This window comes from Gobio gobio (genome assembly GCF_949357685.1).
Source record: "Gobio gobio genome assembly, chromosome: 18".
Classification (NCBI taxonomy): domain Eukaryota; kingdom Metazoa; phylum Chordata; class Actinopteri; order Cypriniformes; family Gobionidae; genus Gobio; species Gobio gobio.
In genome coordinates, this window is record NC_137111.1 from 11,529,151 (window position 1) to 11,544,958 (window position 15,808).

The following is a 15,808-nucleotide window of genomic DNA, read 5'->3' on the forward strand; positions in this document are numbered from 1 at the left end:
CCAACGGGGTAATCCAGCCCCCGGAAAGTGTACCTTCCATAGGGGCAGCCATTGCTAACCAAGCCATCACCTGCTGTTAGCATCCCATTGACTCCCATTCACTTTGGCCTCAGGGATATGGTGTTGGCTGATCGCGGCTTTGACATAAAGGACAGTGTGTGGGACTTATGTGTGCCGAGGTAAAGATCCCTGCTTTCACAAAAGAACGCTGTCAGCTGGATGCAAGAGATGTGGGGAGCACAAGAAAAAATGCCCACCTCCGAATTCACGTGGAAAGGGTGATTGTAACCGTCCGCAACAAGTACACTATTTTGTCAGATAAAGTACCGATTCACATGGTGTTGCCAAGCAAGGACGAAGACATGACATTTCTCTATAAGATTGTGAAACGTTATGTATGTTGTGCTCTGACAAACATGAGCCCTAGCGTTGAAATAAAATAAATGTGCATTAAATACAGCCATAAGTGTCTGTTGCATCCATACCCACAATCTTCAAAATAAATATACTTAAATCAATATAATGTGCAAAAGCAAGAAGTGTCACACAATCAGATATTTTTCAGTGTTTATTTGCAAGTAGTGCAACCCGAGAACACAGAGCGGTGCAGAATGCTTCAAGGTAAAAGGTTAACGTTACATAGGCTTCATGATCTGCAGCTCCTGAACCCATCCATTTGTGAACTGCAAATTTCATATAAATCCAAACCGTTAATAGTTCCAATTTTGTCCATATACCGGTCCCTGGCTTCCCTATTTAACGTATCCCGGTAAATTCCACATCATTTTCGGGATTTTAACATAGTTTTTCTTTCTCCCAACTCTGCTTCTCCTCGTTCGATTTGCTGTATGTTTACATTCGCGAGGCCATCAACATGGCCGCCACGTCCCAGAATGCAACGCAGCGCCCGAGCCCTATTTGCCTCTTCCCTGACATCTTTGAAATAGAGAAATGCAAGAATTAATACTATGCACACACACACACACACACACACACACAAAGAAATGTTGAATTAAATGAAAAAAATATATATTATTTATTTATTTATACAAATTAGTGTCATTAGTGTAATTTTTCAGATCAGAACCTTGTCCCCACCCAAACCACTGTTGCCGTCGCCAAAATCTCACTCTGAACTCAATTCAAAACTTGAGAGCCCTCTATATATATATATATATATATATATATATATATATATATATATATATATATATATATATATATATATATATATATATATATATATATATATATATATATATATATATATATGTAAAGATTCACCTTTACATGTTTAATTGTTAATTTCCACAGCACTAAACTGAGATGTACAGTAACCATCCAAAACATTCAACAGATTTATTTAACTTGAGGACAATTTATTTAGACGGTTTTTGTGACCTCTTAAACTGTGCAACTCTAAAAAAACAAAACAAAAAATCAAAAACAATTTAGATTTTTTTAAAATATGTCCATATAGCTTTTCTAAACTCTATTTTAGAGCATCAAGTTGACCTGCATTAAAATGAGAAATGTTGCTTTGGCAGCAAGCTAAACACACAGTATTTATTTCAGAGTTAATTCAAAATGTAGTTGATTTAATAAAACAAAATATATATGTATGTATATATACATGTATATTTGTAAGGGAAGAGGGCCCGTTAAGAGACACCCGTCGACCCCAGCCAGATCGTCCGTATGCCAGGCAAGGAGATCAATGAATGGGATCCGGATGCAACAGCAAAACTTCCATTACCAGAATCCATTGTAGTTTTGCCGACTATATATACACCTAACAATAACATCGTTTCTCCTTGACGGTAACATACAATTTAGCCCGCGACTTTTACACGTTTGCTATACTTGCACAATCAAATATAGACATATGAAACATAAAACGAATGCATATGCTCTCTTTATTCGCTTAATATGCCGTTTTTAAATCAAAAAACGGTCGTATTAACCATAATGCTTTGCGGCTTCCGCCGAAAAGCCTTCCTACTGGCCAATCAAATAAAGAACACAGCTACCGAACAGCCAATCAGAAAATAGCATTGCTGTATCCGGGTAAGATTGAGATATTCCAGCAACAACAGCGTTTCGTTCTGCCCCCTACTGTTTGTTTAGTTTAATGTTTTCTTTCCAACATTTCTTAATTGTATTATTCAAAACTATGTTTTAAACAATCTCATAAAATGTTTCAGTGTAAATTATTTAATTTGATTGGCAACAGCCCTACAGTGTCTTATTCTAATTAAATTTATAGATCAAATTTAAAGGGCATATTGCAGGTTAGAGACTCCAGTGAGTCAATGTATAGAAAAAGAATGTAGGAACTAGATTTTCTTTAAAATATACTTTAAAATACGCTATTAAGGCTTTTGGAGACGTTTTTTTTTTTTGTGAGAACATTTTACTACCGCCTCTAAAAATGCCAAAACCGGACGTGACATAACGAGAGGAACAATTATAAATGTTTATTAATACTCGTATGGCAGACCACAGCCATACAGTTATGACACACAATTAGGGACAGACCAGGATTAGACAGAACAACGATTACAGGAGACAGATTGAGTTGTTTGTGTGAGGAGAAACAGTGGAGAACAGCGGCAGGTGTCTCAGTGAGAGACCAGTGTTAGCTAGATAAAGCTAGCTGACGATATGAACTCTGTGCTCAGATTACAACACAGTACTGCTTATTATCATGTATCAGGCAGTAGCAAAGCTGGTAAAGTTATTGTCAGTATTGATACTTACCAATAACAGAAACTTATAACGTCAGGCTTTGACCATCAGGAAAAGTCACACTCGTTAATATCCGTCCACACTAAACGTTATGTGATATAACGTTAGTGGTTTCTCATCACGACTGATTTGGTAACTTACAAGACTCACGCCACGGTGCACAGTTCACGTTTTCTCCGAGCTGCAACTCTGACGCATCCGGGACCGTCACATCTCCCGCCGGCCGCCGAACCACAGACAGTAACTTTGTGTTATTGTGTTTATCCTTTATTCATTAATTCTGTATTATGGGTTTATTTTGTGCCGATTCGCCGCTAGTGTGAGGATGTATATGAAGCATAGCCTAAATTTATTAAGATTATGGGAAAATGCCTTTCATAAAAGGTAAAAATATCAAAGATATGCAGATTGAAATATCTCAAAGCTGATTGAACACTGGTGAGACTATTGCTTCAGAATAAATTATATTTACAACAGTAAATTCTGAAGAAAAAAAATATTCCAAATTATTATGGATTATTAATAGGGCTCGGGCGTATGACGTCATTACTTTGCGTGGCGGCCATGTTGATGGCCTCATTTGCTGCTACTCGGACTACTGCGCACTGTTTATAGACGTGCTCCCTCTCAGTCGTGTGTCTTAATTTGGCGTTATTATTGGAAACCGTGGTAAACCGTTGCTGCATTGTGGGGTGTAACACTAGATCACATAATCGCCATGGGAAAAAGTTCGAAAATGGATTAACTTTCCACCGCTTTCCTGCTTGGAGACGCAACCACGGAGACCAAGTATCCGAGGTAACAAAGAGTCGTCGGCTCGCTTGGATCGCGGCTGTAAGACAAACTGTTACCACTTTGACAGCAAATATCCACCCCCGAAAAAAAAAATCCCCTAAAAAACAATTGCATAAAGGGCAGAAATAAAGAATACGTCATGAAATGATTATTTCAACATTAACAACTTGACAGCTCAATAATAAACCATAAGAAAACATAAGATCAAGTACGTGAATTTGCAACAGAACACATGCTATATTATTTTACATTTGATTATTTTATTTAATTCTAAAGAACTCTTAGCCTATTTGGTGCACTTATGACGCCTCATGATGTTCCAAACCTGTATGAGTTTCTTTGTTCTGCTGTAGGCCTACACAAAAGAAGATATTTTGAAGAAAGTTTGTACCAGGCTGCTTTGGGGGCACCATTGACTTCCACAGTAATCTTCCTACGTGTTCAACATAACAAAGAAATGTATACATGTTTGGAACAACTTGAGGGTGAATAAATGATGACAGAATTTTCATTTTTGGGTGAACTGTCCCTTTAAGAAGTCATTCTGAACCAGGCCTAATCACTTTTTTGAATTTTAAAAATGTTTATTTTCTTTGAATAATTTACTTAAATTATGACTATATTATCGTGTAATTATTTGTCCCATTTTTATCTAAATATTTTTTAAATGTCATAAACTTTAAATGACAGGATTATTTATTATGTATGATATAGCCTAAATAAAAGATAAATTAATAATAACATTTATTAGGCTAGAATCTATAAATTAACCTGTCTAAACAAATAATAATTCTGTCTGCCAAGCTCTGATAATGTATTGGAATATTATATTAATATATTATCCATTAAAAAAAACTATAGGCCTACCTTTAGAAGCACGGATGTGTCTGTCACATAGACTGGTCTGTCACCACAGTCAGACAGTCTGAGACACTGAAATGCTTCTCATAAAGTGTGCAGTTGGCCTGAGGTTCATCATGAGTTACTGGACAGACCCATTGATACCTTTTTGATATTAATTCAGTTCTATATCTGGAGATCCCCTTGCGTTCTTCAAACGGTGGACGCGACGCGAGCTCGACATGTTTTTAAAAAACCGCGCAAGTTTACAGGCACACTCTGGCACAGCGCATGTTCTCGAGACTCCGCCGCTATAGCAACAAAGCCCGCAATCACGCACAAATGAGCTCCTGTACTACTTATTGTGAAATTGATTCTTTATATTTGCTATCAGTATTCTCCACACTGCAAACTCCGTATGTGTTTATTGAACTATGTGTGGACCTGTGTAAAATACGGGACAAATCGCGTCCCGTATTGGTTTGATACGGAACGCGTCATTTTGCTTGTAAATACGGGACGATTCCGTATTTTATGGGACGGGTGGCAACCCTACGCTAGGGTGCGTCTAGATTTCTAGGCTAGCAAACTGTCCTTCAATACCCCGGTTGCAGGAGTACTGTTATGTCGTTCGACTGCTTGTTTATCGTCACCTGTGCCAGCAGATCCAGCAGGAGTATCCGACACTGTTTTCCCTGACTTCTTCACACCTTTCCTCTTTTCAGATCCTCCCATTATCGTTGTTCCAAAAATTCAAGACATTAATAAATGGAAATTCTCAACAAAAAAAAAGTTTCGTTGTAACTATTATAAAACAGTTTGGGATTGCTGAGCTCACAAACGTACATGTGATCAGGGCGCCATCTTGCACGCCTCCTCTACCCTGAAAAGTTGTATTGAAATTCACTCAGGGAAAAATTTATGATACTTTAATGTTAAAGGCCTGAAAATAACCTAAATATAAAACTGCATTTCTGATCATGTTGTGATTCAAATTTGAGGATGATACTCTTACAAATTTAGCTTCTGTAAGCTTTTATGTCAAAAAAAAAAAAAAAAACCTCTAGGCGTCCTTTCAAAAAGGCCCTTTATTTCAGAAGATTTGTAATTGTAAAGAGTAGCGTTTCATTCAAATAAATCTGCAATAAACTGCTAATTATAATGGATATATACAGTTACTGAAAAACTAAAGCAACTATTACAGAATTTACAAAGTGTAAAAAACTAATTTAGTTGATAAGAAGTGCCAGTCTCCACTGCGGTGTGCTCGCGCAAGATGATGCCTTTTGATTGGTTACAACGTCCATCAATCAAACCTTTGTTGGCAAGGCATTGGCTAGGCATTGCCTGCCTTTATCCAACCAAAACCATAGCCGCTTTGACTGACACCTCACGGAGCCTGTAATGCGCTTCCTGTATATAATGAGTCATCAGAAGGCCTGTGATTGAAGGAGAGAGACCTGGGAGGGTTTATCTGGAGCTGAAGACTCTAAACTGCAGGGGAGATCCTCAGAATACTCGCTATTGCATTGAAAATGGACGTGATTAATTACTAATATAACTCAAATACGCTCAAGTAAATGAAGGAGGATTTTTTTGTTTGCCCCCCTCTATTTTTCAGAGTGGACCCTTACACTTACATGCTGGTGTTTATTGGATTCGTCCGATCGGATCTGCACGATAGGAGATGAAAGATGAGTAACTGCATTTATTATGCTGATGTTTAAGTGGCCGGTCCTTTAGCATTTAATTAAATGCTAAATGAAGCATTAAATTAATAATTTATCATTTCATTAATCCTTTAATGCACCACTGCGGATTGAGAGGTTAAACTAATACAAGGAAACATTATTTAATATTTTTTATTCATATGCAAAAATATAGTAAAAATAAATAAATCAAAGTATTTACCAACACATTTTGATGCATGCACAGACATCTAGCATTTCTGAGTGATGATGATGCAGAGGAATCACTGAATCAAAGTTTTGAACTGAGTCAATGAAACAGGTTCAAACTTTTTAATAAAGAAAACGTCCAAATGAAGTTTGTAACTATTCAATAAATGTGTTCAGATCGATGCGCGCTCACGGCTCCGCTCATATGAATGATTCACGTTTTAGTTGCTATGGCGACGCCTGTTATGAATTCTGACGCAGACTCAGACACGCACCGATTGTGTTGTTGATCTGTTGTTGAGAGAGACGACTGAGGCGATTTCACAAACTTTTGCAGAATATTTTCTGTGCTGACCTTGAAATTTTGAAGCTGTTTGGAGGAGACGAGACTTTTATTCTGGAAGAACATCGCAGGAGATATCCTTTACAGAGTTACATTTTTGAGTTGTAGATACTTTTATCTTATTGTTCTTTTCTTATTTTAGGAGTGTCGAGTTTGATTAATTCTTTGTTTTTGTTTTCTTTTTTTTTTGGAGGAGTATTTTTGAGGAGAGTTTATTGTATTGTATTGTGTGTTGTTTTGTTTTGTTTTGTGTTTTGTATTGTTTTTGTTCCAGATTGCAGGAGGATGTCGATGGCGAAGATGATGGGTGAAAGAGAAGGTGAGTGCTTTAACGTTAGTTATGTTATGTTACTGAAATATTTCAGCCTCGGGCCGCTCCAGATCCAGGAGAGCTGCTTTCTCTCAGACGGCTGGTCAGGAGGTTTGGAGACAGACAGTGTTCTGATGACCGTGATCAGGCCTGGGCCGGTTGCATAAACCGTTAAGACTAGTCTTACAAGTTAGACATAAAAATTTTTTCTTTAAGACTGTTCATACATTTTTTTAAATCAGTTAACGTTACATAAAAACATAGACTTGCCTAACTGCTAGTGGCTCATACTAGATCTTAAGACACTGTCTTAACATAATGGCTTAGTTTATGCAACTGGCCCCCAGGATACGCTGCCAGACCAGACCCAGATCACAGATCCAGGAGCTTCCTACACATTTAGCGCTTCTGTCTTCTGAGTTTTCTGTTTCTGTGCCCACAGGTCAGACTGACAGGAAGAGAGCGTGGCAGAGCGGCAGCCGGCAGAGCCCAGATGATCATGGACGTCCGTCCACTCCATCTAAAGGCTTTCGCAGAGGTCAGAATAGGCTTTTATTACACAAGTTATGGCTCAGTTAAAGGGTTAGTTCACCCAAAAATGAAAATGATGTCATTAATTACTCACCCTCATGTCGTTCGACACCCTTAAGACCTTCATCTTCGGAACACAAATGAAGATATTTTTTGTTGAAAGCTGATGGCTGAGAAGGCCTCAGATAGGCCTCCATTGGCATTCAGTACACAGGGTTTTTCCTGGGTCAAAAATGGTCTTCGGTGGTGGCTGACAGACATGGTCACCCATACACACACACGCACGCACAGTAAAAAAAGTCCCCTACCCACATGATCTGCAAGCGCAATACTGACAATACATTTTAAATAAATTCAAAGAAAGTTTGTAACTTTTGCTTATCTTATTTTGATCCCACATGAAAAAATACTATAGTATATTATAGTAAAATTACTCTAGTAAATACTATAGTGTTTTTGAACTGTACTATAGTAAATATACTACAGTAAATAAACAAAGTGTAGTAAATACTATAATATAATACAATATACTACAATTTACTGTAGTATCTTTACTATAGTATGGCTCAAAAACACTATAGTAATTTTACTATAATATACTATAGTATTTCTTCATGTGGGATACCTTGATGTTTGTTTTTGTTCCTCATTTTTACACTATTTACTGATAATTGTTTTGGTATATAATCATATCAATATTAAAAAGTAGTTTTTAAAAAATGAACAAATAGCCTAATTTTCTGCCATATACAATTTCATAAATTTATCAGCTAGCTAACAACAACTTTGTTCTGGGTTCACCTCACAGTCTAAACTAAGTGATTTATAGGCTATTTATTTTACTACACATTATGAACATAAATAAGCTGAAAGACTGGATAATTAAAACTAACTCTTACACCCACTCTTGCTAAATTGTGTAAGCACACTTGTGTTCTCATTTCAGGTGTTCTGAGTAAATTTAAACTGATTCGTTAGTTCAGTGTTGGACAGATCAGTTGTTCTAACCAGTCGTTAAAATGATTCGGTTCATTAGGTTGCGAATCGGACATTAGCAGACGCGTTGTGTGCGAATCCCGTCTGTTAGAACATCGCGAAAGATTTGTCAACACACAGAAAACACTTCATGACTGGACACGATTTGTTTCCCGTTTATTGAAAGTATGCTTTATGTCAGCTGGTCAGAGAATCAGTCAATGTTTTTTGAGCGCATTTCACACCCAGCGGCAATGAAAGGAAAACATCGTCTGATAGCGCCACGTGCAACATGGATTCGGTCTTCCGACCTTTTGATTTTTATTAACGTAATATGTGAAATATTAGAAAGCTAAGAATGCTTATTTTGAAGACAGAGAGAGTGCGAGCGAGGGAGGAGCTCTGATCGTCTCTCTGTCACTCAGTTACAAGCGCAGCATCTATTCTACATCATTCATAAATCACAATAGCTCATCAAATAAAGCTTTGGCGGGACAAAAAATTTTTTGGCGGCCGCCAAAAAATTTTCAATGTAGGAAAAACCCTGGTACATTTACACTCACAAGACCCATAAAAGGCACTTAAAATGTCGTTACAAAGTCCATCTCACCACAGTGGCTCTACAATAATTTTACGAAGCGACGACAATAGTTTTTGTGCCAAAAAAAAAATCAAAATAACGCCTTTATTCAACCTCTTCTTGTCTTCCGTGTAGGCCTCCACGACGCATGCGCGAGAATATGACGTAGCGCCGGCGTTTGGGTGAACTAATAACCCTTTAACAAATAATGTGTCATTGAAAATAACAATTTCATGTGACCACTGACATTGATTATTAATATTATTAAAAATGTCTTGACCAGGCACCATGTCCACATCATATTTGTCCCTCTCTGAGGACAATATAGTGAGGCGGTTCTGCAGAGAGTCGTTGAGCCTTAGCAGCCGAGGCTCGTACATCACGAGCTCAACAGGTGAGACTGAAATAAGGCTGGGCAGTGTACAGTCACATTGAATTTCATTTTACTGGTGACCTTTTTTTTAAGTAAAACGTAAGTTATGTCATTTTATCACTGCCTAATTGGACGTCAGAGATGTTTCTAATCATTCAGTTTTGTTTTCTTCATTTCAGAAAAACCTACAGAATGTAAGAAGAGGAAACGAGTTCGTTCTTTCCTCAGGAACGTGTGTAAGGCTGTGAGGCGCTCGCTCCTCTGCTGTTGTCTCAGTGATGTGGATGTTGTGGAGTCTTTTGTTCCTCCAGCGGATCTGGAGCCAGAGCCCGATCCTGGTCCATCATCACCTGATCCAGATCACTCCGGCGTCAAGCCAAATAATGGTCAATCTGCAGACATTATTTCTCCAACATTGTTTTAAACAGAATTATTATCGTCTTGTTTGCACTGATATTTTTAATATAAAACAAAGGATCTAGCAATCACAGATCCAGGAGCTTCCTACACATTTAGCGCTTCTGTCTTCTGAGTTTTCTGTTTCTGTGCCAACAGGTCGGACTGACAGGAAGAGAGAGTGGCAGAGCGGCAGCCGGCAGAGCCCAGATGATCATGGACGTCCGTCCACTCCATCTAAAGGCTTTCGCAGAGGTCAGAATAGGCTTTTATTACACAAGTTATGGCTCAGTTAACAAAATAATGTGTCATTGAAAATAGAAAGTTGAAAAAAATAAAACATAAAGTAACAATTTCACCATTGACATTGATTATTAATATTATTAAAAATGTCTTCAGCAGGCATCATGTCCACATCATATTTGTCCCTCTCTGAGGACAATACAGTGAGGCGGTTCTGCAGAGAGTCGTTGAGCCTTAGCAGCAGAGGCTCGTACATCGTCGACTGGAGGTGGAGTGGCGATAGATCGGATAGCCGAAACGAACAGGGCAGTTGGAGCGACGAAGAGTGGATGTGCCATCCGCTGCCAGGTCAAGTTCCCGTCGAGCCAACGGAGACTTCAAATGGCCTTATGGAGGCTTCACCGGTGAACACGAGCTCAACAGGTGAGACTGAAATAAGGCTGGGCAGTGTACAGTCACATTGGATTTCATTTTACTGGGAACCTTTTTTTAAAGTAAAAGTATTATTTATTATTAAAATTATTAAAGACATTATTTCTCCAACATTGTTTTAAACAGTATTATTATCGTCTTGTTTGCAAGCTCATACATTTCTCATATTTTGTTTTTCAGACTCCTTTGAGACTCTCTATAACGTGGGAGAGATGATTGGATCCGGAACTTTTGGGAGAGTGTTCAAGGGAACACGGAAGTTTGATGGCAAAAAGGTAAAGCAATCTTGCTGAATTGTACAAACATTTTTGCTCTTGCATGCATCAAAACATTCTTAATACAGATGGGTTAATACTTAGATGCTCAAATCGTAAATGTTATGTGCAAAGTCAGGCGCTTGAATACCGTTATTGAACGCTGTTTTTTTTTTTGCAGGTTGCCATCAAGCAGATGCACAAGATTGACAATGATCGTTATCTTGATATTGTAAGTTGGTCAAAAGTTGTATTTGTTGTTTAAGTGCTGTTTGTTGTTTAAGTGCTGATTACTGTAGTCAATACACCTGTAGGAAGCATTAGGTGTAAATGTAATAGATCAATAAACCTGGAAAGGCTCTGATGATCGTGTCTGTAAAGATCAAAGAAAAGTACATTTAAAAATGATAGGTTTTCTTCAGATTTTTACCCAGCTAACCTTCTGTCTACTACTTTTCTCTAGCCCGGGCATCCCGAACCTCTCGTTACAGAAGTGGCGCTGCTGCTAATGATGAGGCATGAACCCATAAGCCCCTACGTCGTCCGACTGTACGACTGGTTTGAACATCCTCTGACATTCGTTCTCATAATGGAGTTCCCTGACCCCTGCGAGAGCTTGCTGGACTTCATCATTCGTCATTCGTGTCAACTGGATGAAACAACAGCACGGGTCGTCATGCGACAGGCTGCGCTGGCGGTACAGCACTGCATCGAGCATGGCGTTTTTCATAATGACGTTCATGCAGAGAATTTCCTGGTGAAGACAAACACGTTAGAGCTCAAGCTGATCGACTTTGGCTGCGGTCAGCTACTTAGTGGTGATGGCTACGAGACAAAAATATACCGTGGTGAGTATTTTTGGAGTGTGGAAACCTGGATGTAGTGACTTTCTGATTATTTGATGCTTTGAAGAAATTGCTCAACAATGTGCAAAAATGTCTTGCTCACAGGATTACCTTCTTACTGCCCACCTGAAGTCTTCACAGAATCTCGATTCCACGCCGTCCCAGCAAATGTCTGGGCTCTAGGGGTGTTGTTGTACCTGATGGTTAACGGACGTTCTCCCTTTGGCAATAGAACGGAAATCACACAGGCCAAAGTTACATTTCAGAACTCCAACTTATCCAAAGGTGAGTGAAGAATATCGATAAACACACACACATAAAGCAAAGGCTCTGTTTAGAAACAGGTAAAGGTGAAGTATGTAAGATGTTTCAAGTTGAAATACATTCAGTTTATAGTTCACCAGATGCTGTTTTCATAATTGCCAACATTCGTGTCACATGGTCATCATGACTAACCAGCTCTCTCCTTAATAAAATGTGTACAGAATGCAGTGATCTGATTAGCCAGTGCCTAGCCCGGGATCCAACGAAACGGCCGACGTTAGAGCAGGTGTTACAACATGAATGGATTAGAAATGATCTGGAGAAGTTCAGGAGAAGTTCAGGAGATTCACTCGATCAGTGATTTCAGGTGTGAGGTAGTGTAACAGACAGAGTAGGATTAATATCATTTATCTTCAATTCTGGATTATTTGTAGTGAGGTTTTCAAATTTGTGTTCATGTTCTTGTTATAGTCAAGTCAAGTCAGCTTCATTTATACAGCGCTTTATACAATACAGATTGTTTCACAGCAGCTTCACAGTAATAAACAGGAAAATAACACAATTAGTGATGCAATTGCAAGAATTCAGTTCTGTTGTAAATCAGCTAAAAAAAAAAAAACATTCATGAGTTCACATGTTCATATAATCTTTGTATTGGATAGGAGATAACACTTGCTGTCCTTGGTGGAGGGCTTGAGCTCGAGACTTGACCAGAAGTCCAACCCCGACCTGACAGGAACCCAAGCCGATCCTGGTCCATCATCACCTGATCCAGACCACTCCGGTGTCAAGCCAAATAATGGTCAATCTGCAGGGGATGAGGGCTTCCCACTGATGACCAACCTCTTGCGGCCATACCCTGGACATCACATCCCACCAGAGAAAAGGGTGTTCAATTACCGCCTCAGCCGGGCTAGGTTGGTAGTTGAGTGCGCCTTTGGCATCCTCTCAGCTCGGTGGCGGATGTACCGCCCGTGTCATTGCAACCAGTCCAGAGGTTGCAGAGGTGTGTGTGAAGGCCACATGTGTGTTGCACAACTTCCTGCGCATGAAGACACTGGAAAGCAGGGGTGGACTGGGGCAAAAAAGTGGCCCTGGACTTTCTGGCACAAAGCGGCCCATCACACCCGGTGTGCAACGCACCTCACCATAAACCCACCAGCTCATTATACACAGGGCAATTTTAAACACAGAAGCTATTTATTAAAAAATATGAATTATATGAATTGTTTTATTGAAATGCTTATCATACTGAATGACAGGCATACTTCTTCAGGTTATAATTTGTCTTTCCTGGTGCACATGGCAAATTGTATTTTTTTTTTTTTGTATACAAATTTTGATTTCTCTTTTCCATACACTGTAGTTTAATATCATTAAGTTCAATACCTACCATAAAATCAGACCATATAAAATGCTATTGTCTAGAACAGAGTCCTGCACAGCTCCGATTTTGTAAACCCGCACCCGCCCGTACCCGCAGTGCTTAAAACCGCATCCGACCCCTTCTCCGACAACAGCACTAATTAAAATCCGCACCCGACCCGACCCGCTTAAAATAGAACCGACACCCGACCCGCACCCGCAATAAAGTCAGTTTAGCATATTACATTATAGACACACTTACAAAAATGTTTATTGCCAGCATACATAAGTTATTACACAACCATTAACTTAAGGACAACTTCGGGACATTCTAAAACGCTTAACGTGGCTTAATGTAGGTAAGACACTGTTATTAAGAGACCAAACTCAGTAAACATAATACTAATAACGTATACTATGTACAAAAGTACAAAAGTGGCTTAATGTAGGCTACTAAGACAGTGTTATTAAGAGACTAAACTCAGGAACCATAACAAAAATACTGTTCGATTGAACTGCGTGTGCTTGGTTTTGTTACCACAGTTAGCTGCGTGCTTCCTCAGCGATGAACTTCCACATTTGCGGCTATCTTTTCTTCAACTCCTCATGATCCATCTCGACGAGTGCAGGCAGAGCGCGCGCGCGGTTGTGATTCTCCTGGGAGGAGAACAAATAAACTGATATGGATTTGAAAATCAACTTGAAATACAGGCAAGGCATATTTTTGTATATGCATATTTTTAGGAACACATCTACAATATACATGCATATATTTTTATATATAGGCCTATATTCGTTTGCACGTGACTGTTTAAAACCCGTGTTTAGACCCGTGTTCTCCCTTGTCCGACCCGCACCCGTATCCGACACAGTAGGATGTTTTTCACCCGTTTCAGCAATATTCGCGGGTCACCCGTCACCCGTGCAGGACTCTGGTCTAGAAGACTTAGGATGTAGTGCAGAATGTGGATTGTTTTAGGGTGCCTTTCTAGTGGCTATAGTATCTAGACATCTGTAATTTTATGGAATAGAGCTCAAATAGTGGAAAAGAGTTTAAAAATGATATGAAAAATACAGCATATTAAAATGATTTCTGAAGGATCATGTGACACTTACTGAAGTAATGATGCTGAAAAGTCAGCTTTTACAGAAATAAATTACATTTTACAATACATTCTCATAGAAAACAACTAGGCCTATTGGAAATTGTCTTAATATTTGTGGTTTTACTGTATTTTTGATCAAATAAATTCAGCCTTCTTCTTTCAAAAACAATTTAAGAAGTCTTAATTATTTCAAACTTTTGATTACCAGTGTGTAAAATAATGCATGTAACTAGCAAATTATATATTTATTTTCATATGTCACTTTCCATTGGCCACTTGAATATGAAAGTTGCCAGTTTTAGCATGATATATGAGAAAGATATTTTGAGTATTATGAATCATTTGAAAATGATTGTGAAATTACTGAAGAAAGCCTGGAAACAGAAAGACAAACATTCCCTCTGATATGCTGAAAATTGCGACACCTACGCTAATGTTTCTTTGTGCATTCTTTGACGACGAATAACGTAAAAGGCATTATAATCTGATTCATTCTGAAAGCTCAACAGTAGTTTACATCCCTGGAAATTAATGTCCGTCGTTTAACATTTTTAAAATCGTTAACAGTCGGGAAATATTGCTGCCCATTGACTCGTATTCAGCTCTTACCTCGGCTCGCATTCAAGTGTCGCCCGCGCTGCTCGGCTGCTGTGCACAGTAAATCCCGCCTCGTCGAATTTGATTGGATATCGCAAACATTTTGACATTGACGAGCGCTTTTACACCACTGAGACACTGGGACTGAGCAGGCTATAGATTAGAGTTTTGCATGGAGTTTTGCCTCAAGAGGGCTGCGCGGGCCATTCGTCTGGGCTGACGGAAGGATATAGGCTACGTAGTTTTACTATAATTTATTCTTCATATATTTACCTAGCAACGGGCAGGCCCACATTGTCCAGCGGCCCACCGGGAAAACGCCCGGTACGCCAGATGGCCAGTCCGCCCCTGCTGGAAAGGGGGAGAAGATGCGCACACAGAGCTGAACCCACCATTGAGCCATCTTCAGCTCCTGAGGCCCTGCGAGATGCACCAAGGATGGGCTCCAACAATGCCACCCGTAGAGCTATCCAACTCCGAGAGACGTACTGTGCCTACTACTTCAACCAGGAGGGTGCAGTGCCATGGCAGCCGAATTCATAGAATACGCCAAAGGCTCTTTTCAGAGCCACAAAACCCAAAAGCTCTTTTAAGAGCTACCTATATTTTTCTTAAAAGTGCAGATTCCAAGTGTCATAACAATTATTTTTTACATAAAATTAACATGTTGGTTTTATATTTTCATTACCATGTCATAATGTACATAGCCTTTGCCCTTTCAGCCCTGTTTTCAACTAATACATTCATGATTTGAGCAGATTTTCACTGGAGAGAAAATACAAAGGCCTTCACAGAACAAAGAAACTCATACAGGTTTGGAACAACTTGAGGGTGAGTAAATGATGACAGAATTTACATTTTTGGGAGAACTATCCCTTTAAGTGATTGTATTGCGTCGACAGCGCTGTATGAT

The 15,808-nt window shown here is 39.1% G+C and overlaps 1 protein-coding gene across 1 annotated transcript; it reads left to right on the forward strand.

Moving 5' to 3' along the window:
• The first annotated feature begins 5,881 nt into the window (after window positions 1-5,881).
• LOC307141961 (uncharacterized protein) lies at window positions 5,882-14,459 on the forward strand. Its single transcript, XM_079842454.1, has 11 exons — window positions 5,882-6,943; window positions 7,377-7,472; window positions 9,304-9,414; window positions 9,573-9,779; window positions 9,949-10,044; window positions 10,189-10,455; window positions 10,645-10,739; window positions 10,900-10,950; window positions 11,182-11,566; window positions 11,669-11,848; window positions 12,490-14,459. The coding sequence occupies exons 1-11, from the start codon at window positions 6,910-6,912 to the stop codon at window positions 12,522-12,524; spliced, it is 1,557 nt and encodes a 518-aa protein (XP_079698580.1). The 5' UTR covers window positions 5,882-6,909; the 3' UTR covers window positions 12,525-14,459.
• The last annotated feature ends 1,349 nt before the right edge of the window (window positions 14,460-15,808 follow it).